The following is a 25,366-nucleotide window of genomic DNA, read 5'->3' as shown; positions in this document are numbered from 1 at the left end:
GCGATAAGAACAACCTCCAATTGGTGTTGTGGTAATAGCAGCAATGAATGCAGGTCTGTGCGTGGCTGCCTCGAGACCCGGCACCAAGATCGATCATACAAATAGAGCTTGGACAGTGTGATTACAGACCAGCAGCCTTAAAATGTACCCTGGCTAAAGCATTAGAGATCACCCTTGTTAGGCCACATTCTCATTACTTACTGTGGCCAAGTTCTGTCCAGGGATTATTGTTCACATTTCTTGTTAAACAAACAGTAAATCACTATGGACTACATATTCTGATTCACGTCTCCTGGGCTGCTAATCTACTGTGGAATCACAGCGGAACTTATTTTATTATCCACAGTGAGAGGGGACTTAAATTTAGTTCTTGTCCCTCTCAGGCAGTCATATGACAGGTGATATAAAAGGGCTGATTATTCCAGACATCTGAGCTCTAAGCCATTGGTTAAAGGTGTGGTGACTAGGAAATGGCCAGCATCACTAAATAGAAGAACAACTAAGGGTGACTGCTTCCTCTGAGTAACATTTTCAAGAGACTTTGTGCAAGCACTTTGCTGCAGTCACTGTCACTTAGACAGATTTGCAAAGATGCCAGATAGTCATTAAAAAAAGAGAAATGTCATCACGAAACATTGCTTATCGCACTTTTGTTTTAATTGATTTTGTTGACTGTCTTATTACAAGTGACTTACAAGTCACAAATGCATAGTATATTTCTTTCTATATTTTTAGACATTTAGTGAAGCCACACATAAAGTGAATGGTTCAGGGTCATACAGTAAAACAACATGGGATTTGAATTGTCATTTTCTGCTGTGCAGTGCGATGTGTTAACTATTAGACGACAGTGCCTGCTAGTGTACTCTCCAGGTAATAGCATAAAAAGTCCATGAAATTATCACAATTAATAAAATGTATTTTATATAGTGCCTTTCATTGTGAGCATAGCATTGTTACAGGGTGTTTCATACAGTGTACAGCAACATCATCAGTGATAACACTTTTTCCATATACAAACATCTAATGGTTATTTTAAAATTTTAAGTGTTAACACTGGTGCCTTTGATGTATGAAAAAAACATACAAAACATCATAAAAAATGTCATTTCATAAATTAAATTAAATGGCAATATGAATACACAGTATGTTAAATGTATAAAAGAACTGCAACATGTCATCGCAGTAATCTTCATCCCAAGCAGACTGTTGTGTTGATTGCATTTTTAAACCGGTATATATTCATAAAACCTGGTGGTGAGCCTGGTGAGCAACTTGACCAGATACAGAATCCATTAAGCCAGTAAAATTGAATAAAAACCAGTTTCAGTTTTGGTTTGGCCTTGAGATGGAAAACCTCCCTTAAATGTTTTTGACATTATTAAGAAATTAATTATAGTGAAATCAGTTAAAATGTGGCCTCATGCTTCTTCAGTGTTTTCTTCAACACTAAACTGTCTGTGCACATGAGATGTTAATGATTGCATACACACTTCTCACTTCTCAGATCTCAGACATTAGTTACTGAGCATGTAAGTAAGGTCAACATCAAATGGGGCTGTGAAACGTCACAGTATTTATACCAAAATCTATAACTAGTCAAAACTTAGGCTATTCAAAAAACAGTCATCCTTTAAAGGGCAATTGAAACTATGAAGTCCATGACCATAAACTTCTTGTTAAATGACATTTAGAAAGCCAGTCATCGTGTAGAGAAAAGATGGTTGAATGTTTTTAAAATGACCTGGTAAACTTTGCTGATTGCACACTATAGCTGACTAATAGTGATGGCAGGGTGCTGTCAGATGAAGACACAATATCTAAAAAGTAACAAAACAATAAACAGAAGCAGCGCAATATGTGCTACTTCATACAGAAGATAAACACAATGCTTCAGTCTGTTGTATGGGTGAACATTTTACATTCTAAAATATTTCTTCAAGTCTATTTCTCAAGTTTAAGTGATTATGGGATTGTTCATATAGTCGTGCTCCAGCACAGGGCATATTCTATATTTCTAACTTTAACTTTCATGTTTCACCATCGGTTTCAGGACACTTTGTGGAAGTCTGTATATGTCAGAATGTAAGAGCAACTGAATCTTCCTCTAGTGTAGTTTTGCAGGAATCAGGCAAATGCTAAGGCATAGCCTAATTCAGGCAAGAGCTGGTACAATATCAAGTACAAAAAAAGTCAATATTTACAAAGTGGGAAGTCAGGAACATTAGGAGCCAAACACAAAGAAGAATTTAATAAGTATGTAAAGTTAAGTAAATCCAGTTTGCTCAAAGAGTATACTGAGATGTATCCATAACAAAGCAGGTGTTTCCTCTTGATGCATCTAGTTAAAAGATGTGTTGTGTAAGCAACATCTTAATACATTTTTTCACTATGTAAATTATTCTGGGAGTTTACTTTGCGCAGAACAGAAAGCCACGGATCCTTGGGACTCCTGCTGCCATGTTTTTAGATACAAATCTGCCCTATAATTTGATAAATGGTGTTTGCAGTAACCTGCAGAAATCAGTTCAACTCTCAATTAAAGCTGAATTAAAATGTGCCCCCTCAGCTCTATAACCACTTAAATTATTTGAGGTATGCTATTAAGCTATTTGAAGCATATAATTAATGTGAATTTTAAACATACTTCTCTTTGAAGGCTAACACACTAACTGAAAATTACATGTACAATTAATTATAAAATGCACATTTAATAAGTACAAATTTTAAGTTTAAGATACCTCATTCAGGGCTTTTAAAAGCCTTAATAGTTTTTAATTTTAAAAATGAGATGCTCATTTGTGGCACAGAAATTTCTTAATATGTACATCGATTTTTAAAATTAAGAGAAAAAAAGACTTTTTAGTATGCACAAAAAATGAAGAGTTAAGTGAGGTAAAAAAAATTCCCCCCAGAAGAGTAATTTCTGCAAATAGGTAAAGTAACCTGAAATTAATGGAATTTTAAGTGAAAAAAATTAAGGGTTTTCATTTCCTAGAGAGTAGAGCATCTGGTCCCCCTAGGCAGTCTGGTATACCGTTCTGCATTTGAATGCACCAAAAGTACCATATTCATCAGCCTTTTTATTTTGCAGTCTTGGATGAAGGGTCATTTTCTGATTCTGTCACATAATTGCTTACATGTATATTTTTTGGAATCCATGTTTACATTTTGAAACTGACCAATGGGTACATAATGTTGATTGCCTCCACTGATAACAGAAAACACAGAAATGAACCTCATTCAGGTTCATGCCATATGGTGGTGCTGTGTGATCTTTGAAGGGCCCATTAACTTGTTCACTTAGATCTGCTGGGGGGAGCCTGTTTTAGTGACTGACAAGGGTTCGTCACATTTCTCTTTCTCTCATTTTTAAACAGCTATGATAAAGTGTATCACAGTATATCAGAGGAGAGTCCCAGGTGCCCACCCTACTACCCCCACCTCATCTTCATTAGTGGTCACAGCTGTGCAGTCAGCCAATTACTTGGAAATAATCAGTACACTTAGTAGTGAATTAAATATTAATTACTGTTGTGTGACCGGTTTTGTTTTGCACTATAGATTGGGGAAGGGGGTGGCTTTCTTACAGGAGAAAAGTTACATTGGTTTGTCTTTCTGTGTCATTCACTTTTTGGATGGTCTTCACGGGTCATTTTCTACATTCCTTCTTTTGCCCGTTTATTAGACTTCTGTCTAATCTTTCACACATTCATTTTCATTAAAATCATCTTGTTCCAGTACCTCTATTTTGCTGATGTGGATTGATTTCCTCCAGATTTCTAGTTTTATGTTTCTAGACAGAGAGTGCTGTATTGAGGAAGGTTGTGAGAGTAATTTTCCTGACCTGACAATCATGAAAATAACTATGAACTTAAAACATTTAGTAACACCAGGAGTATTTTTTCTTCCTAATCTGATGTGATTGTGCCTTTTTTGTCATTTTTGCAATACTGGTATCCTATCACCAAATTTGCCTCATATAATGCTCTATAAAAGATGTAAAGGCTACACCAGATTACCTAACATCGTTGAAATTTCTTTACACTGGTACACTGTGCATATCAAATATTTTATTTAAATGTAAAACCCATAACCCAACCACTGTGTCTTTTTAAGCCCCAGGGAGTATCCCCAGCTTCTGGAATATTAGACTACTCTGGCCTTCTGATTCAGATTAATTTCGAGAAGAAATATATTTACATCATATTTTGCACCAGCTAAAAATGCTTTTCCTAGAGGTGTCTGGGGGTGGGGTGGCAATTAAAAATTAATGTTATTATATGCAGGCCATGTGCACCAAAATGAGCTATCTTTATGACTCTAAATCATCTTAAGGTATAATTCTTTTAGTTTTCACCTTTTGTTTTTTTGTCTACATTTATTAGATTTTTTTCTTGTGTTTTTTTTTTTTGCTTCCATTGTTGTACTCCTCCTGTGGATCAGCTCACTTGTCCTCTGTATTTTGAGGTGAAAGGCAGGTGTGTACACGCTGCACTGCTATAATGTATTACATCTGAGCTGACAACATGTACTATGAAGTGATCAGCGCTTGATTGCACTGGCCATTGATTGTGTACTGATGGATTAAACACAGCTGGGTGCCGGCTCTCGCTTCCCTGGGCTAAGAGACAGTGAAACACAATCTATCGGCCAGCTGGGCAGAGCTTGGACACCAGCAGAATAAATGTGTCAGGAGAGGCAGGAATGTCATGGAAACCTTAGCTATAAGCAGGCTCCTCTGATTTTGAAGTATTAAAACCGTTCTATACCTTTACGCCAGTGTACTTAGTCTAATTACACAATTATATTTATTGATCTACTGTTACATTCATAAACTTTTTACATTTCTGGTATGTGGAGAGTTTATAGAAAGTAAGGCCATAGCTCACCCCATGAGTGTTCTGCCAACTCTACTAGGGCACACAGACACACACATTTAGATCTGTTCTGCTAGACGTGAGGAATCATATTTATTTTGATGCGTGGTTCCTATCTCTGTCCCAAAATAAATGGAACAAAGTTGGCATACAAGTTTTAACCTATATAGTCTCTTCAGAGATATTCTTTTTTAAAGTGTTCTACAAATACAGTACAGGGCCAAGTTAGTTTTCTAATACAGCAACATACACACACACAAACTCAAACGTAAAGCAATAAGACCACGGCTGTCCTTTCATCATTGGTGTGTGTAACCTTGCTGCCAAAATGGACAGTTTGCAAGGGCAAAAACATCACCCCTCTGTCCATTTGTCTTTCATAACACATCAGTGAGCTCTTATGCTCTCTTATCACCTTCAGAGTTATTGTTGGCACCGCATTTGTTACCTCAGAATACCTACAGCTGTCATGGTGTTGCCTCCTAGCAGCCCCAGTAATCAGTACACCTCAGAATACACAATTTCCAGCTAACAGTAATACAGATGTATAAAACTCATTAAAAATCTGATTTATCTTATCAAATGTTTTTAATAATTTGAGAGAAGAAGTGTGGCTTAGGAGTCAGAGTGTAAGGTTTAATGCTTCTAGATCAACACCATTCTGAGCATGTCATGCAAGGAGGCAGCTGCATGGATTTGCAATTTGTAAATTACTTTGGATGAAAAAAGTACATGGCAGCAGAAATGAAACAAAACTTTGCAAGTTACGTTTTCAGTTTATGACAGCAGCTCCTTTGCATCTTCAGAAGGACACAAATCTGCAGCCTAAGCATTCTCCCAGTCCTGGTACAGTCTATACCAAAAATAAGCAATTATCTTGTATAACTAAAGAAATGTTCCTATAGTCCAAGACTCCATTTGTGATTATGGGTCAAAAGACATCATCATATCCTATTATAATTTTTCCAACTCGACCTGCTCCATTAATTCTGCGCTGCTGAGGACTCTACATTTGATGCTAGTGCCATTTTTATTAATTTGCATCACAGCTTTTGCTCCCATTGTGAGATGCTAATCTATGAACATAGCTCTTTTCTACCCTTTAAAATTGGCTTGCCAAAAGAAAAACAGAAGTAAGCACTATTAATTAGAAGCACAAAACGTTTGTTATCAAAGAAAGAACCAAAAAAAAATGGTGTAATGAGAAGAAATCATTCAGCTCAACATTTCTTATCAATTCCAATGTACCTAACGTGTCTAAAATATAGACACCATTTGAGGTTTTGTGAGGTGCTAGTTTCACCTGCATTGGCTTGGTAACTTTTTTTTTTTTTAAATAAATACTTCCTTCATCTGTTCAAAATTCTCCTCTTATTTTTATTAAGTGTTCCTGTGTTTTTATTAAAGAATGCTTTTTAAAGTAACATCTGGCAGTGGTCCTGCTTACTTAATTTTAAGCATTTTTAACATGCCACCTTTTAATCTTTCCTTGTGTAAATTCTAAGGTTCATTCACTTTAGTCATTCTTCATATCTCATATTTTTCTGGAATGAGTACAGTAGCTCTCCTGTGCACTTTCTTTAACTGTTTGGCCTTTCTTTAATTATAGAAACTACCACTTCATGCTAAGTCCAACATGAGGCATCACCAGCTCCCTTTTAAGGCACATTTTAAACACAGCTTCTCAACTACTGCGTCACATATAAACTTGTTTCCTTTAGTCCTTTTCAGTGCCTTGCATACATAGTCTGGTTGTGGACAGCCATTGACCACTAGTGTTCCTGAAAGATGTGTAGTTTCCAGTGCCCTCCTTAAACTGTGTAGTTGTATTTCATATTTTAATTTCAGAGTTATGCAGCACAATTGGGCAGTTATTAGTGTGGCTAAACGATGGGCCGAGTATCCTGGATTCAAATTTCATACCTGGTTACTGTTTGTCTTGACTTTGTATGGTCTATGAATGTTTTTTCCTCCAAATACTGCAGTTATCCACCTACATAACATAGAAATGCATGTTAGCTTGTTTGGCGATTCTAAATCGACCCCATCTTGTTATGGGTGTGGACACACACCTCCAGGGCTTGTCCCTGCATTGCACTTAAATGGATTAAGCGGGTTAAGAATGTAATGTTTTTTTCTTTACGTTAAGCCCTGTTTTTCACATGTATACTTAAATCAGACGTTTTCTAGGATCATTTGTTTTAATTTTGCCGACTCAAGAATCACTTGCACTTCATCTAGTTTAGTGTCTTCTGTAAATTTATGTTAGTTAATTACCTCTTTCATCGGAATCTTTTAATACATAAGGATTTGTGTATGTGTGTGACTCTCTATCCTGTGGTGGACCTGATGCTGGTTCGATAAGCACTGCCTCCTCCCAGCTTTGCGAGGGATAGAACAAGTTCACTAAATGGATCAATTTTTCTTGATGTTACCATAATAAATGTAATTAAAGTTAGCATAAAAACTGTCAGCATGACATAAACAGGACAACATGGCAACAGCATTAAATGCAAAGACGATACTGCATACACTACGCAATTAATACATAATCCATATTTATACTGTAAAGGTTTGCTAGTCAAATGAAAGTCAGTGGGGTTGTTAGTTGTGACTCTAGAAGAGACAGGGGATATCAAACTATTGGACAGATCAATGTGACTCCTGTAGAGCAGAAACTATTGACATGCCAAGTGACTTTTATTTTAGGACCCTGTACTAAATGACTGTGCTTTTGATGTTATTGGCGATATTTTAATTTGAAATTCAAAGTCAAAGACCAAACAACCTATAGGTTTTAAAGCGGACTTTAATGTGCGAAAAAAAAACCTCATCTGTTTCTCTTTTGTCCAAATATGCCTTTACCACAGTGTCAGTGGGTATGGAGCTGGACAATAAAAAGAAGGGCTGCATGAGCTGCTGCTCTGCACTTCACTTGAGTGTGTGCTTCAGCTTGTGTTAACAAGCGGCTTTGATTTTTACGTGCAAGTGAGCATGCTTGGCAAATTTAGTGATCGAAGGATGTATAAGAGGAGGATGAAGGAAAGATAGAAAGTGTACGATGATACGGACAGAGGAATGGCAAAGAGAGTGGGGTGGGGGAGCAGAGAATTATAATCGATTACCCATTTCTCAAAGTCACTTAAAGTGTCCAGAGCAGCAGACAGTTAAGTGGCAATACCAGGGAATCGGAGTTGGGTATGCAGAGACACGGCTGCCTGTAAGCTGGGGAGTGGAAGAGGGGAGGGGGCAGACTAACATTGACCCCAGCAGCTCACCACTGATGAATCTGTTCTCTCATAGGAAATAGTTCTGACAGGCCAATATCTGCACTGAGATATGTTCCCCTGGAGGGGTGTCAGTGCATGTGTGTGTATGTGTTTATGTGTCTGCGAGAAGGGGGAAGGCACTGGTCCATCACCTTTTTAAATTATAGGCATATCAGTACATCACTAGCCAAACACACCACTGCCCTCTAAGTCAAGGACATAGCCGCTTAGAGCCCAGGAATTTATTTAGAGCAAACATGCTGATGAGTTATCTTTCCCACAAATTCCTTCTTCCTCTACTTGTTGTAGCTTAACCCAGACCCTGTCTCTGCTAAGTGAAACAAGGCGCCTAGCAGGCCAAACCCAAATCCCGCTAAACTCATAAAGACGGACTCATTTATCCTCTGCTTTTGACCCTGCTCCTGCTTGTGGATGGGCTGTTTGTGAGATATCTCTCTGTCAGGTGTGGAGAGGTGGGAGAAAGCAAGGGAGCTTACACATTTCAGAAGGCCTTAAAAGCAGTAACTACCTTGGCCTTCTTGACCAGGCCATCCAGGATATCCTGCCTGTGATTATTCTAAGAGTCAAGTGCAGAGCCGCCCCATTGTTTGACGGCTGGGATGCTGTTATAAATAGATTTTTCCGGAACAGTCGGCCTCTCATCCAAAACATGGGATAGAAGTGAGACCAGGACAGGATGTCTCCTGTTTGAGCAGCAGGCTGGCAGTTTATTTTTATTTTAATCAGTTTTTATTTGGTAAATATAGAAATGCTTTGATGCAGACCCATGACATCGGCCTTACTTTTGAAATGGGCTGGGAGCCATTGCTCCCCAGGGTGTGTGGTGAAATTCTCACTGGCAAATAATACAAATTCCTTAGAATTTGACTGAAATTTGATATTTCACCATTTTTTGTTATCAGTTGTTTTTTTAAAGTTTTTAAACACAGCAAATCAAACAGAGCCATACAGATATATTTCAATAATAAATTGCATTGATGTTACTGTTATAAGGAGAATGGCAAGCAGAGGATGTTGGTTGATACTTAAGGGCATTTTACTAAAACTAAACTGGTGCTTGTGGTAAAGGAATCCCAGTTGAATGTCAGTTTACTGCCTCCTTTTATTTCCTGACAAGACTTGAGGTTGCATAAGAACGAGTGAGAAGGTCAGGCCACTGTGTGGTCGAGTGGAAGTTCTGTAGGGAAATCAAAATTGCCTGTGCTAATGTTAGACCTTCTTAAACCTACTGACTGAAGCTCAACTGAGCATATAAAACTATCCAGTTCCTATGTTTCATTACAGACCTGGAACTTCACATGGAGAGCCACTGTGGGAAAGAAGGCAATGTCCAAAACCCATGCAGGGAGAGACTAGGCCAAGTTTCAAACACAGGTCTTTGACAGTGAAGCAGCTAAAATAATCACTGTGCCATTATAGATGTCTAAGTGATAGACTCTGTTTCTTGTTGGTACTCATTTAATATGAGACCAACCTTATTTAATGTGAGACCAATAACTATAACAACCATCTAGCTCTGAGAAAAGGAATACTAGTATTCTGTTCTGTGTCTTGTATTTACCCAATGTTTTGACATCCTTTGCATGTTCAGCCTACCTGGAAGGGGGTCTTGTGGAACTGCATTTCCCAAGATTTCTTCCTTTTTTCCCTGAAAGGTATTTTGGGTGTTTTTTTCTTGTCTTCTTAGAGGGTCAAGGCTAGGGGTCTGTCAATTAAACAGGGCCTGTTAAAGCTCATGGAGGCATTTGTGTATGATTTTGGGCTATACAGTATATAAAAAAAATGTTGTTGTGTCTTACCATTCACAAAAAAACTGTATAAATAGTTAACCACAGTATATAATTTCCATAAAACATGGCAGAGCGGTACAGTACCTCACACCACCACAGGTCCTCCTGCATTTTAAACACATTTTCTTGAAGGACGTACTGAACTCATTGTTCCATTTAGCTACACAGTCTTAAAGGTGCTCAATTCAGGGTTGGAGGCACCAGAGCCCATAATGGCAGCATTAGCCACAAGGCAGGAGCTGGTCCTGAGTGGAGCACCAGTTTGTCACAGGCAGGGCCATTTTACATCAGGCCACTAATTAACCTGACAGGGAGGAGATCCAATGTAGACACAGAGACACTGTGCAAACTCCACAGAGAATGTGGCCAGGCCTGGAATCAGACCCAACAATTTACAGTTGTTGCGGCACAGCTTCACAAGGCAATGGTGCAATTGTTTCTGAATTTGCACAGATTCCTTCAGATTTTGGGACTTGTTTCCATAAAACCTTTCTTGTCCCTGTCTCCACATCCATGGCCTCATTTAAAAGTTCCATATTGCCCAAAATTGGCAGCCAAAGCTATCTAGAAAAAATGGTGTAATGCACTATTGTCAGGCAGGGGATCTTAGCATTAACTTGTGTAAAAATTACTCTGTGCAAGTGTTCATCTGCTTTCCACCATCTTTTGCCTTTTAGGCAGCAATTATCCTCATTTATTGTGATTGAGAATATGTGTTGGAAGTTACAAACACCCAGACATTCTTCATAAATGAGTTATATCACATTAAATAGTTTAAAAACTATATTTCTCATTTACCTAAATTTCCAGCTTTTTAAATCCCAATGGAAGTAAGCTATCTATCAGTAATTTATGCTTTTAATGGAAAGAAGATGAGTTACAACTTTTAAGAATTCCGCATCTCAAATGAAGGAGTGTGAAGGACTTGTGATAAGCTAGAGTCCTTTTCCAGGTTGGTTCACATACTGTATTCTGGTCAATGTTGCCAATATAACCAAAGGCGTGTGGGTTTGACGATTATCACTGCGATTATTAGTGATTAGACCAGCTTCAATTTAGAGTTAATGTGTTCTGTATGTATTCGTGTGTGGTTACTCCTGTAATACAAAGATATCTTGGTAGTTTAATTGTTACCTTTAATTTGGCTTAGTGCTAGTGAATGCACTTTGAAGTTTTGCTGCATTTCTATTTAGAGCTGAGTCCTGTAACCCTCCTATTACTATAAGAATTTTCTCCATGGCCTCCACTGATTCTAATGTGTTACTGTATTTTTGAATAAAAAAGAGATAAAGAGTTACTATATAATCTAAAAAACTTACAGAAATTAAAGGGATCTGGATATGTATGATTTAGGCATATTGTACATATACAGTATCATAGTAGCTGCATTTTTTTAATAGGTATAAAACACATGCTTGTTTGTCACAAAAAATATTTCTTTGTTACCTACCTTTTTTAACTGTTATTGCTTTTATGTCTTCATATAATTACAGGCAAGAAGAAGACATCGTTGTATGACAGCCAAGCCCCAATCTGCCCAATTTGTCAAGTGCTACTCAGGCCAGGAGAGCTCCAAGATCACATGGAACAGGAGATGGACCGGCTTACCCAACTTCACCTCAGGTATTTGGGTAGTGTGAGAGAGAGAGAGAGATGCAGTGAAGTATGGAATGGTTGTGGCATGTTCTACTCAGCCCATCTCTTGCACATCAGCATCCTCAGTCCAGAGTGAAGTATTATTGGAACTGGTCCAGGCAGACTCATCCTTGACATACAGTATGGAAACCTTTCCAGCCAAAATTATTAAAAACCTATAAACCCCACAATATTCATATATACATATATACATATAATATAAATTATGCATATTCACAATGCATAATTTAAACTTGGACATCTCTTTACTTATACAGTGCCATTTCCTGTTTCTAGGAGCTGGCTGGAACCAGCAGACCTGTTCACTCAATGTTTTTTAACATTCCGGGATAAGCAGTGAAGAAACGTATGAGGTTGTGCATTTCCTATAATAGTCTTTTGCATCTCAGAGTTCCTAAATGATGTAAAGCTCATCTGTAGCAAATTGGTCCCATTAGCTAAACAAAGCAACACAGAACTAGAAAATTAGACCACTCTGTTTTCTCAATGAGCTGAGAAACAGTTGAATGTATGCTATGTATCATGGCACAATGGGTGTCATTTTTTAATAATTAATAAAGAGCACTTTTTCTCCAAACCCTATTCTGCCTGGCGATGCGTTGGGAAATTAATATGTTGATTAAAAGCAACCCCTTATTAAGTAGAAAGCATAATTCAACTGCAATGAAAATGTGACTATAAAATATTCTAAAAAAAAAGATTCCTTGATATGGATCATTGTTTCTCATTTTTAATAATTCAAAATATTTTTTAGTTGGATCTTCTTTGCCCTTTTCTGGGCAGATGCCAAGTTCTGGACATCCAGCTGCTCTGCTTGACTTGTGTTACAAAAACAGACATGAAAAAGTAAAATAAAAAACTCCTCAACTGGCTCACCTAGCATTATAAGTAAATGAAGTAAAAACTGATCACTAATTAAGAAAATGGTTAGAAGGAAAACCTGTAACTATTGTGGTCCACCAGGAGTGGAGTTGAGCACCCCTGCCTTGATCTTCTCAATGCTAAATGCAAATGCAGAAGCTTTGACTTTCCTTAACAGTGTACAGGAAAGTTTAATATATGAAGAAGTTCTACTTCTTCTTTAAGGTTCAGCCAGTTCCTAGAAATGCAGCTCCTGCATCTCTGATTGGAAGACATGGTGTAGCAATTTGCTTGTACCCTTCAGGGCTATAATTTAAACAGCACTTTCAGTACTTAGTACTTTCAAGTGACTGAAGCCATGTAAAGCCATGCCCCTTAACTTATTTGTCCATCTTGTGGCACTGTAGTTTAAAAGGCACAATTTGCTTTTCTTCAGCCTAGTAGTCCATGTTTTACTACCCCATGTTACTAACAGGAAGAATATTACTTTAAGTATCCGGACTTTGTAATGTAAAAACTCCAGATTTCATTATCCACAATAAACCTTTTATATTTTTGATTAATTATTTAATGGCTATAATGAGTAATTGTCAGGAAATTAGTATCAGTATTACAGTATTTCTTATCACTTTTAGTCCTTCTGACTTACTTGTGAGCTCTTCAAAGCAGAACAGTAGTAGCACGGCTGTTTCACGCCTCCAGTATCCTGAGTTGGATTCCCAGCTTGGTCATTGTTTATGTGTAGCTTGCACATTCTCTGCATTTCCTGTGAGTCACCTCTGAGTATTCCAGTTGTCTTCCACAATCTAAAGACATATTATATCTGTTAGATTAACGATGCTCTCCAAAATAAATTAGTGTAAGATTATGTCAAGGTTGGTCTAACAGTCTGTATCCCAGAAATGGAGATAGTGGGTTCAAAGAATGGAGGACCCTCTTTTAAGCGTAGATTGACTAAAGGTATTTTGTAATATTGTGGTAGTGTACTCGTCTAACAACTTCCTTTATCGTTTCTTATCTTTCAGCAGAGGTGTTGCTGGGAATTCTGGACCTAAGGATCCCCTTGACTATCCCCTTTCCACTCTTCATTCTCCACTTTCCCACCACGTTCATCAAACAAAATAAAATATAACTTCAGTCATGGGTAGGGAAGCTGTAGCATAAGCCAACATAGGTTCTGTGTCAAATAATATAGGGCTGAACCTTTATATTATATATATGGGCACCTTTTCAAACCATGGTACATGTACAATTCTTTTACACAAAAGTGGGTGAAGTTGTGTTTTCTAGTCTTACTCACTAGCCACCAGAACAAACCATTTCCCACTTTCTGCATTCTATTGCTCCCTAGCCGTGCACCCAGCTGTAGAGCAGACACATGATAAAAGTGACATATGTGAAGCACTTAAGCACACTTGACTCTTCTCTTTATGGCATATTTTTTCATGTTCTTACTGGTTTTCTGGTGTGCCTGTTTTTTGCCTTTCCCTGGCCTCTCTGTTTTGGGTTATATGTCAAAACGTAACTTTTCTTATTCTAGTGCCATCATGGTTCCAAATCTACCAGTGATTCACTTCTACTTCACCTAAGCGAATCTACACATTGAAAGCTCTCCGGCAGCACTTCACTCACTTTGCTCTGTAAGATACTACACCTGGATTATTTTCTGCTCTCTAACCATCTCATAAGTCATAGATTCCTAATACTTAAGCCTTTTTTAAGTCCTATCTCTATAAGCATTTTGAATTCTAATGACTATAGGAATTCCAATGGAGTTTAATATTCTTATCTGTAGGGATCCTAACTGTGTATTCTGATTTAAACAATGACCATTTCTTACCTCTTTGAATATTATCTTGTACCTGTTGAACAATGTTTTATTTCCAAATATTTCTATCTGATTTTGTCCTCAGTACTCTTTTTATATGTCACATAAACATTAGAGATAAGAAACATTTCTTTTTAACATGAGGTCAAGTCAGTTTCCTCAGAGAAACAGAGGAAGGTGCCTTATGTGTCCCTAACACTTTCCTTTATATATAGTTGCAGTTCTTAACCTCATGCTAAGCATAAGATTAAAGCAGAGCCAAGGGTCTAATTTTCATGAAGCCACAACCATTTTCTTGTCCCACCACAGTACCAAATTATGAAACTCATTGGACCATCTCCCCATAAACCACCTCCCAACAGGAGCAGCTTGTGTCACACTTCAGCCACTGGGATGGATGGGTGGATTGCTTGTATGCCCTTTGGTCAATTAATGTTTATAACCTGGGACTTCATATATTTCATTTTAACTTTAATGTCACATGTTATCTGCATTTAAAATCAAAGTCACTCCCCTGCCTGCCACTACACCAGAGCTTTTTGAATTGAATTCCACTGAACCACAAGAAGGAGTCTCATCCACTAGCTTGTTTGTCATATTTTTCCTAGCATAGCACAGATGTCAGGTACGCTTGTTCACACTAACTACTGAGCCACTGGCATCTGTTTGCCTTTTGCCCTTGACCGCCCCAAAGCTGCTCCCTCTCCCTGTATCACCACCACCCCTCTCCATCATGCATATTTCCCACCTCCCGTGCCTCTGGAGTTTCAATAAAGCTGAGCCATTCCCTGGCATTACATATGTACAAACCTCATTGAAAGTGACACGTCGAATTCGGGGCAATTTGTGTGAAATCTCCCTTTAATAATACCGTTTCATTTTGTCCAAATGAGACTTGAATGCATGTAAAATGGAAAAGGATATTTAAGATGTAACATTAGGCAGATGTCTTGCCGGGGGCTGAGTGGATATATATGAGATTGTGGCTGCTGTGCTTAACAGCAGCCGCTCCTGTGCTCCCTGTTAGAATGTGTCACCTTCTTTCTTTTTTTTTCTTCCTGCTCTCGTTCGCTTCCCATGTATGTAAATTAAAATCTATCATGCCCTTACACATCAATTTGTAAGGGGATAACTCTGAGGCAATGCAATCTACATATCCCGCATAATCAATTTAGTTGGAACACAACTGTGGGAAATCAGACTGCAAACACAAAAAGCAATCTTTGTCTCTAGTTTCAAAATCTTGTTTATTACAATTTTTTATTATATTTTTCATTCTTTCACTGTTCACTATTTTAGGGTATAGTACACCAGCAGAGACAGATAAATAAATACCTACATACATACATAACCAACCAAATAAATAAATAAAAACATTTATCTGCAAGGACAAGTATTTGAAATCTGTATACTCTAGCTTTTTGCAGCCTCTGAAGCTGTTAACATATTCAGAGAAGGTATCAAATTAATGACAATGTTAAGGCATTACTATGAGGCACCCTGCAATGGCAAGGTGAAGACAAAGTGGTCTGAGGTAGAAACTTGCCAAACCTGAAAGCCCATGAGATAATTTAAGAATCTGCTTCAGAATGCCTCTTTCTTTCTTTTTGTTGTATAGTATGTTTCACATAATGCGTTTAACAAAAATGTAACCAACAAGCAACTGTAAGAATTATGAAGAATAGACAAAACCATTGACAAAAGAAACATTTACTTCTGTACTTTGAGGAGCTTTTTTTAAAGATCCACAGTGTTATCCTGGATTATTTCTTTTGGTAATAAAATAAAAAATTGATAAAGATTTTTGGTGCATAACAGCAAAAGACTGTTGGAATAAAGGTAGACTATAATGACTAGAATTCCATTATGGAAGGATAACACAGATGGATATGCATCCCAACTGATTCATTCTCCAGTATGATTGGTGACAGTGCTTCTTGGCATGGCTCCAGTTTGGACACCTGCAGGGCTGGATGGGAGTCATAGTTTTGGAGTGCAGCCTTACTGGGGTCCCTGGGTGCCGCCAGAGGTTGCTGCTTAGAGAGGACTTTCCTATTTTCTGGAGGATTGGTTTGACCCAGAAGTGCTTCTTGGGTGCAATGTTGTGGCAGGAAAAGCACTCCTAGGTCCAACATACTGTAAAGGAGCCATCTCACATCACTCTGGAAGTTGATGTCAGGAGGAGGTGAACAAAGCTTGCTTAGAAGGAGTGCAAGAAGGAGGAGAAAGAATTGGCATTTGAACCTGGGACTGATGTCTGTGCTGATGTGTGTGAGGTTTGGGGCTCTGAGATGCCTTCTGCAGTCACTATATATATAGTACAGAATAACATATACTGTATTATACTGTACAGTATATCGTAAATATAGTACAGTAATAAAAGACTGATTGCTTCATGTTTTGGAAACTAGGTCTATCATTATCTCACTATTTCATTTTCAAATATGTTCAATCCACTTTAGGGTCACAGGGCCAGATTGTGGCAACTCTTGGTGCAATGCGAAAATCAAGCCTGGATAATATGCCAGTCCATCTCAGCATACACTCCTAGTTGGACGTGCCCAGAACAACTCACCAGGGAGGCATCCAGGATGCATCCTAATCAGATGCCCGAGCCACCTCATCTGACTCTTCTCGATGTGGAGGAGCAGTGGCTCTACTCTGAGCTCCTCCCGGAGGACTGAGCTTCTCACCCTGTCTTTAAGGGAAAGCCCAGACACCCTGCAGAGGAAACTCATTTCAGCCGCTTATATTCGCGATCTCATTCTTTTGGTCACTACCTATAGCTCATGACCATAGGTGAAGGTAGGAACATAGATTGACTGGTAAATTCATTAGTTAGTGATTACATTTATTATGAAAAACAAAGGGTATACAAAGAATGTAGAAATTAAAGAGCTGGTACATTTTTCAGAAAGGTGTGTTGATTTGTTGACCTAAGTACTCTTTTTATATGTCACATAAACATTAGAGATAAGAAACATTTCTTTTTAACATGAGGTCAAGTCAGTTTCCTCAGAGAAACAGAGGAAGGTGCCTTATGTGTCCCTAACACTTTCCTTTATATATAGTTGCAGTTCTTAACCTCATGCTAAGCATAAGATTAAAGCAGAGCCAAGGGTCTAATTTTCATGAAGCCACAACCATTTTCTTGTCCCACCACAGTACCAAATTATGAAACTCATTGGACCATCTCCCCATAAACCACCTCCCAACAGGAGCAGCTTGTGTCACACTTCAGCCACTGGGATGGATGGGTGGATTGCTTGTATGCCCTTTGGTCAATTAATGTTTATAACCTGGGACTTCATATATTTCATTTTAACTTTAATGTCACATGTTATCTGCATTTAAAATCAAAGTCACTCCCCTGCCTGCCACTACACCAGAGCTTTTTGAATTGAATTCCACTGAACCACAAGAAGGAGTCTCATCCACTAGCTTGTTTGTCATATTTTTCCTAGCATAGCACAGATGTCAGGTACGCTTGTTCACACTAACTACTGAGCCACTGGCATCTGTTTGCCTTTTGCCCTTGACCGCCCCAAAGCTGCTCCCTCTCCCTGTATCACCACCACCCCTCTCCATCATGCATATTTCCCACCTCCCGTGCCTCTGGAGTTTCAATAAAGCTGAGCCATTCCCTGGCATTACATATGTACAAACCTCATTGAAAGTGACACGTCGAATTCGGGGCAATTTGTGTGAAATCTCCCTTTAATAATACCGTTTCATTTTGTCCAAATGAGACTTGAATGCATGTAAAATGGAAAAGGATATTTAAGATGTAACATTAGGCAGATGTCTTGCCGGGGGCTGAGTGGATATATATGAGATTGTGGCTGCTGTGCTTAACAGCAGCCGCTCCTGTGCTCCCTGTTAGAATGTGTCACCTTCTTTCTTTTTTTTTCTTCCTGCTCTCGTTCGCTTCCCATGTATGTAAATTAAAATCTATCGTGCCCTTACACATCAATTTGTAAGGGGATAACTCTGAGGGCAATGCAATCTACATATCCCCGCATAATCAATTTAGTTGGAACACAACTGTGGGAAATCAGACTGCAAACACAAAAAGCAATCTTTGTCTCTAGTTTCAAAATCTTGTTTATTACAATTTTTTATTATATTTTTCATTCTTTCACTGTTCACTATTTTAGGGTATAGTACACCAGAAGAGACAGATAAATAAATACCTACATAACCAACCAAATAAATAAATAAAAACATTTATCTGCAAGGACAAGTATTTGAAATCTGTATACTCTAGCTTTTTGCAGCCTCTGAAGCTGTTAACATATTCAGAGAAGGTATCAAATTAATGACAATGTTAAGGCATTACTATGAGGCACCCTGCAATGGCAAGGTGAAGACAAAGTGGTCTGAGGTAGAAACTTGCCAAACCTGAAAGCCCATGGGATAATTTAAGAATCTGCTTCAGAATGCCACTTTCTTTCTTTTTGTTGTATAGTATGTTTCACATAATGCGTTTAACAAAAATGTAACCAACAAGCAACTGTAAGAATTATGAAGAATAGACAAAACCATTGACAAAAGAAACATTTACTTCTGTACTTTGAGGAGTTTTTTTTTTTTAAGATCCACAGTGTTATCCTGGATTATTTCTTTTGGTAATAAAATGAAAAAAAATTGATAAAGATTTTTGGTGCGTAACAGCAAAAGACTGTTGGAATAAAGGTAGACTATAATGACTGGAATTCCATTATGGAAGGATAACACAGATGGATATGCATCCCAAATGATTCATTTTCCAGTATGATTGGTGACAGTGCTTCTTGGCATGGCTCCAGTTTGAACACCTGCAGGGCTGGATGGGAGTCATAGTTTTGGAGTGCAGCCCTACTGGGGTCCCTGGGTGCCGCCAGAGGTTGCTGCTTGGATAGGACTTTCCTATTTTCTGGAGGATTGGTTTGACCCAGAAGTGCTTCTTAGGTGCAATGTTGTGGCAGGAAAAGCCATCTCACATCACTCTGGAAGTTGATGTCAGGAGGAGGTGAACAAAGCTTGCTTAGAAGGAGTGCAAGAAGGAGGAGAAAGAATTGGCATTTGAACCTGGGACCGATGTCTGTGCTGATGTGTGTGAGGTTTGGGGCTCTGAGATGCCTTCTGCAGTCACTATATATATAGTACAGAATAACATATACTGTATTATACTGTACAGTATATACATAAATATAGTACAGTAATAAAAGACTGATTGCTTCATGTTCTGGAAACTAGGTCTATCATTATCTCACTATTTCATTTTCAAATACAGTACGTTCAATCCACTTTAGGGTCACAGGACCAGATTGTGGCAACTCTTGGTGCAATGCGAAAATCAAGCCTGGATAATATGCCAGTCCATCTCAGCATACACTCTTGTACACACATAATACAGCATAAAAAATAGTTGAATGATTCAATTGTTGAAAATTGCTTGTATAATAATTATTCATTTAATTATACATAATGTAGGTTCTCCCCTGGTTAAACAGAGCATTAATGCTGCGCAACTAATGTGAAAATAACAGCACTATGAGGGCAGTATAAAATAAGAAAATTTCTTATGCTATGTAGTACATGTTAATTCTTTGCAAGCCACTTTAAGCTAAAATGAAAAAGAAGGAGAAAGTTAATTTCATATTTGCTAAATTTCAGTGGTTGAGCGTTCATCAGTTATGCATCCATCCATCCATTCTCTTCCGCTTATCCAAGGTCGGATCATGGGGGCAGCAGCTTCAGTAGAGATGCCCAGACTTTCCTCTCCTCTGCCACTTCTTCTAGCTCTTCCGGGGGAATCCCGAGCAGTTCCCAGGCCAGCCGAGAGACATAGTCCCTCCAGCATGTCCTGGGTCTTCCCTGGGGCCTCCTCCTAGTTGGACGTGCCCAGAACAACTCACCAGGGAGGCGTCCAGGAGGCATCCTAATCAGATGCCCGAGCCACCTCATCTGACTCCTCTCAATGCAGAGGAGCAGTGGCTCTACTCTGAGCTCCTCCCGGAGGACTGAGCTTCTCACCCTGTCTTTAAGGGAAAGCCCAGACACCCTGCAGAGGAAACTCATTTCAGCCGCTTGTATTCGCGATCTCATTCGTTTGGTCACTACCTATAGCTCATGACCATAGGTGAGGGTAGGAACATACATTGACTGGTAAATTCATCAGTTAGTGATTACATTTATTATGAAAAACAAAGGGTATACAAAGAATGTAGAAATTAAAGAGCTGGTATATATATATCAGAAAGGTGTGTTGATTTGTTGACCTACTATGACCCTCAATTACTGAGCCACATGTCTAGAGTGGTTTGTGCCAGGAGTTGATCTTTAAGTACCAGAATGTGTTGTTACTCAGTCATACTGACAAGAAGAACACTGGCAAAGTGAAGTGGTCTAGATGGAGGATTACATTTGAAATACCCCCTTTTCGATACACATACACACTCTCAGGTTGAATAGGACTGTGAGCAATTGTCCAGTATCTTTAAACTCTCGACCCTATTTTTTCTCTTTCTCTCTCTCTTTCTCTCTCTCTCTTCTGTCATTTCCTCTTTTGCCACCTCTTTCAGATGGCCTGCCGGCCCTGCTGCTGACACAGTGGATCTGCACAGCAAGTTAAATTCCCAGCTGATCAATAAAGACGGAGTACTCTGTCCTTCTGCTGGGAGCTCAATAGTTTTTTTATCAGTCATGTTTGGGCCTAGTTGGATGCATCTGACAGGGCAGTGAACACCACAAAGACATTCTCAAGGGCAGCAACAACCCCTTTTCTTAAAGCATTTGATCCTGTATCTCCAGACTGACATCCCTGAGGAAACCACTCTATAAATAAGATTAGGATAAAGTTATTAGGTTAACAGATTTGAACTTCCTTTCATATTATCTCTGCAATTTATCCAAACATATAATTGGAAAAATTTGTGAATTAATAGATTTTCCTTTCTTCTCATGTACCAATACAACTGCAAACACCATAAATCTGGTACTGATGTGGATGCATGTCATTGAAGTAAGGGTCACAAAGAAGAGACCTTTATCCATATGATTTTCTGTGGCCGTGTGTATATTATTTGACATTGAGGACATAGTGTACATTTCCAGCCAAAAAACAGACAGATTATTTGCTGTAACATGAGACATATCGCACTGGTACTTCTTCTGATGATAAAAATAATTTACTTTTTTCTAAGGATGTTAATTACAGTACATCGAAAAATGTCCAGCAGTTGTCTTTCTGACACATCTCAGAATTATGTGTTAGGTAAATGTACAATTCTAATCTGGTCCTGACAACAAATGTAAATGTCCCATCTAGTGGACTGCTGTCCAGTTCAGGGCTGGTTCCTGCCTTGGCTGTTGCTGGGAAAGGCTCTGGCCTTCACTAACACAAGTTGGACAAGGTGGATATAGATAATGAAGGAATGATTACACATTGGTTGTTCTTAAGCATACATGTGTGCCCATTTCTTTTTCGTTTAACCTTGGACAGGTACTCTTGAAGAAGTTGTGGGGTGTATCATGTTCTTAAATAGCTCTTCTTTTAAAGTTCCTAATTAGGTTTATTGTTACAATTTATAAAAACAAAGTTCCATAAAACTCAAACCCTCCCTATCTTTTGTTTTAGTTTTATTTTAGGTTATAGTAACTCCATTGACCTCTAACAACAGCAAGTAGCTTTAACCCATACTTCAGCCTCAAGATTTGTTCCAACTGCACTATAAAGAACTGCAATATCAGACCAAGTGATCTCTCACAGTACATTTCTTTGTTTCACAGACTCGATGGCTATATTCACATTACAGCTAAAGGTCTTTCTAGTATGATTTTTACCTAATATCTGATTTTACTGTTTGACTGTTTGACAAATTAATTTTACAAGCAATCAAAATTCAATAATGAGTTTAATTAAAATTAAAAACAAATTTGCCAGACAGGTGGAACATAACAGGCAACTATGAACACCAAGAGGATACTAGCTTCTGCCCAGCTTCACATTGTTTACCTGTATATAGAAACGTGTGGAAATGAGAGAGCAACCAGGAGTGGTGGGAGTGGGATATGGAAGGATTAGATGCAAAACAGTGAAAATGTTGAGTAGGATGTTTGATTACTTATATGAACATCTTTCCACAGCACTATCAGAAAAAATATGCATGTGAGGCATGTCATTTTTGTCAGAAAATACATAACAATAGGGCTACATGTCCCCAGATAATTAACTTTTCCCTTTCGCTTTCTTTCCATTAGCATAGTGAGTAATACCATTTGATTTTCAGTTAGTTAGGGAGTACAGATTTCCAGAAAATTCCAATTCAAGCATTCAAACACAGGTCACACATGTAGCATATGTCTGGAATGGATTTAGTGCCAAATATATGAAAGTGATCTAAATCTAATCTGAAGTGTTCTGATTTCCAAGAAATAAGAACTGTATCATGTATGAGTGAAACAAAACAGAATTGGGCTGCCGTTTGAATGTAGTCTATGTTACTCAAAGTTCAGCTTTCTGCACCTCTTCACAAGGTATCTGTGTTGTATATAGTACACTAAATTTTTCTTATCACCTGCAGCAATTCAGAGACATTTTAGAATAATATGATAACAACCCACCATGCACTGCTTCAAGATGTAATTTCCAAATGTGTTTATCTTTATATCTATACTAATAAAAGGCAAAGCCCTCACTGACTGACTGACTGACTCACTCACTCACTCACTCACTCATCACTAATTCTCCAATTACCCGTGTAGGTAGAAGGCTGAAATTTGGCAGGCTCATTCCTTACAGCTTACTTACAAAAGTTGGGCAGGTTTCATTTCGAAATTCTACGCGTAATGGTCATAACTGGAACCTATTTTTTCGTCCATATACTATAATAGACTTCTGCTCGATGGCCATTGGAGGCGGAGTTACGCCTCCCACGTAATTTAGTGCCTGCCCATATAAGGCCATCCGTCAGCGGCAATCCAATAGAAACACTACCACTAAATATTCACAGGTGAAGGACTGTGCTTATGCAGACAAAGATGAGATGGTCAGGGTGGTGTTTGGCACAAACTCAGCGAAACTGCGAGAGAAACTTTTATGTGCTGGGTCTTAGCTAACATTAAATACAGCTGTGGACATCGCACGAGATGGCACTAGCACAGCTGGGAACCTTCGATGCATGTACACCGAGTGGCTCACGTGAACTGACGCAGTGCACAGACAAAAAGCAACAGTTCCAAAGAGTGCTGAACAAAAACCGAATTACACAATTGAGAAGGCAGCAAAAAAATATGAAGCGTCTGACACATACAAGCATATTCATAAGTGCAGCTACTGCGGAAACAAAGCACACGGTGGAAAAAGTCAATGTCCCACTAAAGGAAGACAGTGTAAAAAAAAACCCGTGCATGGAGTGTGTCACGTCTCGGATAAAGAGGAAGACGAGCTGTTTATTGCTGCAGAAAGAAACGAATCGATGAATGAAACCTGTCATCTTTACAACGATTGACAAACACGGAATGCAACTTGGAACACAACACATCCTACAAATACGAACCTGATTAAAAGAAATAATGATAATCAAATCCTTGATGACAGCAACACTCATAACACTCACAAAACAATTACTGTATATTGACAATCATGTTACGTTATTTTTTATTTTAACACACCACTTCTCCGCTGCAAAGCGCGGGTATATATATATATATATATATATATATTAGCAGTTGGAGATTCACAAAGGGAGAAAATAAATAACATATCATAAAGTAGTTTTTATTCCTGAGCTTTCAACCCCTACCAGGGGTCTTCATCTGAGGATAATGCTTAGACTTACCAGAATCAAAGGCAATATATAGCAATACATTACAGGGGGAGGGGGGTGGGGGAATTGGCTAGGTCCGTGTGGGGATCGTGATTCATTTTCTCCCGTTGGGGATCTCCAACTGCTAATATGCAAACCGTATCACAGACCTTCTCTTCCATATATATATATATATATATATATATATATATACCCGATCTACATACTCTCAAACAGACAAACCACACGCCGTGGCGCAATGGAAGAGGCTTCACCTCTAGCGCCGAGGTTCGATTCCCGAGAGTGGATGCAGTGAGTGTGTACGCCTGATGACCCCAAAATTAGGGCAAAACACGTGTCGCGTACTCTTTGCATTATTTCACAGTAAAACTATTTCAATATATATATATATATATATATATATATACATACATATATATACACACACACACATCCATATATATCAGCGCTTCCCGATTCATTTTACCCTCGCACCCCCTTGGTTTGAGACGTATGAAAAAATATGTGGTTAACGCAGAAAGACAGATCACCAATTGAAGCTTTATGAATAATGGATACTTTTTTCGCCATCAATGATTATTTTGGTAAAGCCATACTCAGTGTAGTCATTAGATGAACGGTAAAAAGTAAGAGCGAGGGTAGGGTGACTTATTGATGCATGCAGGCGAAAGCACAATAGCACGTGGACTTGATGTAGTGCGCATCAACTCGGATCTGAATTACGCGATCACATTCGAAAAAATATATCTTTTCAAGTTCTATTTGGTTGACACAAATATCTTTGGTTGGAATGTAAGGTGAATTTACTCTTTACATTTCTATGGTGAAGAAAAATTTATGCAATGATGCCTACATTTAACTTACATTCCTACCAAAGATATTTCTGTCGACTATATAAAAATTCCTTGTATTTAAAATTTAAATACAATTTGAACAAATACGATAGTTCATAATATCCACGCAGACTTGCACGTAAGAGCGGGAGTCATCCGTTTTAACAAGCAGCGTATTGCACTGATACGAAATAGCCTGGCCATTTAATTATTTATGAATGGATAGGTAAATTAAGATTTTGTACAAATAATGTTTTTGATTTTTCTTCCTTGATGGATTCTGTATATATATATGTGTGTGTGTGTATATGTATGTATATGTATATATATGTTTATATATGTGTGTGTGTATGTATGTGTTTATATGTAGATATGTATGGATATGTATATATATATATGTTTATGTGTGTGTGTGT

The 25,366-nt window shown here is 38.3% G+C and overlaps 1 protein-coding gene across 10 annotated transcripts in view; it reads left to right on the top strand.

Moving 5' to 3' along the window:
• The window catches only part of rnf220a (ring finger protein 220a), a 365,947-nt gene that overhangs the window by 222,880 nt on the left and 117,701 nt on the right, over positions 1-25,366 (top strand). For all 10 annotated transcript variants that reach the window (XM_039736106.1, XM_039736113.1, XM_039736109.1 and 7 more), the window contains one exon: positions 11,454-11,583. In XM_039736106.1, coding sequence (XP_039592040.1) covers positions 11,454-11,583 — 130 coding nt within the window. The remainder of the gene's footprint in view (positions 1-11,453; positions 11,584-25,366) is intronic.

This window comes from Polypterus senegalus, chromosome 14 (assembly GCF_016835505.1).
Source record: "Polypterus senegalus isolate Bchr_013 chromosome 14, ASM1683550v1, whole genome shotgun sequence".
NCBI lineage: Eukaryota > Metazoa > Chordata > Cladistia > Polypteriformes > Polypteridae > Polypterus > Polypterus senegalus.
This window is presented reverse-complemented; position numbering and strand designations above follow the sequence as displayed.